At 53.9% G+C, this 1,293-nt stretch overlaps 1 protein-coding gene across 1 annotated transcript in view; it reads right to left on the reverse strand.

Moving 5' to 3' along the window:
- Positions 1-735, reverse strand: part of AK2 (adenylate kinase 2) — a 24,861-nt gene extending 24,126 nt beyond the window's left edge. Inside the window, exon 1 of the mRNA XM_017527730.1 lies at positions 487-735. Within this exon, the coding sequence (XP_017383219.1) occupies positions 487-579 (93 nt within the window). The 5' untranslated portion in view covers positions 580-735. The remainder of the gene's footprint in view (positions 1-486) is intronic.
- Positions 736-1,293: the final 558 nt, after the last annotated feature.

Consider the following 1,293-nt stretch of genomic DNA (forward strand, 5'->3'; position numbering starts at 1 on the left):
AAAAAAAAAAAAAAAAAAAAAAAAATCATTATCAAAAAAGTCTCCCGACCTCCGGTGCCTGGAATGTAACACTGATTGTGGACAATTCACCTCCAACTCGCAGGGAACCTGGGTCATACAGCTAACTGTCACCCTTCAGCCTGTAATCTAGACACCTCAACCCAGGGCTCACTACCCCTCAAACCTTTTCAGTCTCTAACCCCTTAGTGGAGCTAATCAGCCTTTAGATTCCCTAATACAGCAAGCGCCTCAACACTGAATCCCTAGGGCACTCCAATCTAACTCGACCTCCAATTTGGTCGACTGCCTCGACCTCCAATTTGGACCCTCCTCGAAATGCCTCACCAGAACCGAGACCTCGGCCAGCGTTCCCCGCAGGCCTCAATCCCCGGCCCGTTCCAGGCAGGTCCAGGGCTTCTGGATCTCCGGCCGCCTTGACCTTGGAGTTCGGCCGGCTCTGTCGCCAAGCCCAGTCCTGCCGCTCACCTGGGTGCCTTTACCGGCCCCGGGAGGTCCCAGCAGCACGGCCCGGATGCCTTTAGGATACTCGGGTTCCGCCGCTGGCACGCTGGGAGCCATGTCCGCGGAAGTCTCTCACACCCGCTCGCACACCTCACAGGTCCAGTGCTTTCCAGGCCATCGCGCCACGCACGCCACGCACGTCCCACTCGCTGCTCACACTGGCCCGTCGCCGCGTCAGTCAGCCCGTTCCTCCCGCCTCTGAGCACGACGGACACTTCATTTTACCAACCGCACGGCGATACTGAGGAAGACTGCTTTTGATTGGACAGAATTGGTGAGGGAGTAAGGAAGGGGCGGGACAGCGTGCACTACGGGCGGCGGGTGTGCGGAGTGGGCGGGAAAACGCGAAGAGGGACGAGACGTCTGGCGGGAAGATCTGTTCGGTATTTGACAGTTGGTGACACCAGCAACTCCACTGAAGTCCTATTAAGTTGCTGGTGTGAGTTTAAGTGGGTAAAACCACTCTCAGAAGACAAATTGGCAATATGTTTTAAATACTCTTTGGTCCAGCAGTTCCACTTCCAGGAATTCAAAAGATAAAATCAAGGATATGAATAAAGATTTGTGTAACAAATGTTAATTGTAGCACTTGTAACAGCCCAAAAGCCCGAGACAAGCCATAAAATAACGGCAAAACGGGCCGGGCGCGATGGCTCACGCCTATAATCCCAGCACTTTGGGAAGGCGAGGCGGGTGGGTCATCTGAGGTCTGGAGTTCAAGACCAGCCTGACCAACATGGAGAAACACCGTCTCTACTAAAATACAGAATT

This window comes from Cebus imitator, unplaced genomic scaffold (assembly GCF_001604975.1).
Source record: "Cebus imitator isolate Cc_AM_T3 unplaced genomic scaffold, Cebus_imitator-1.0 Scaffold51, whole genome shotgun sequence".
Taxonomy (NCBI): domain Eukaryota; kingdom Metazoa; phylum Chordata; class Mammalia; order Primates; family Cebidae; genus Cebus; species Cebus imitator.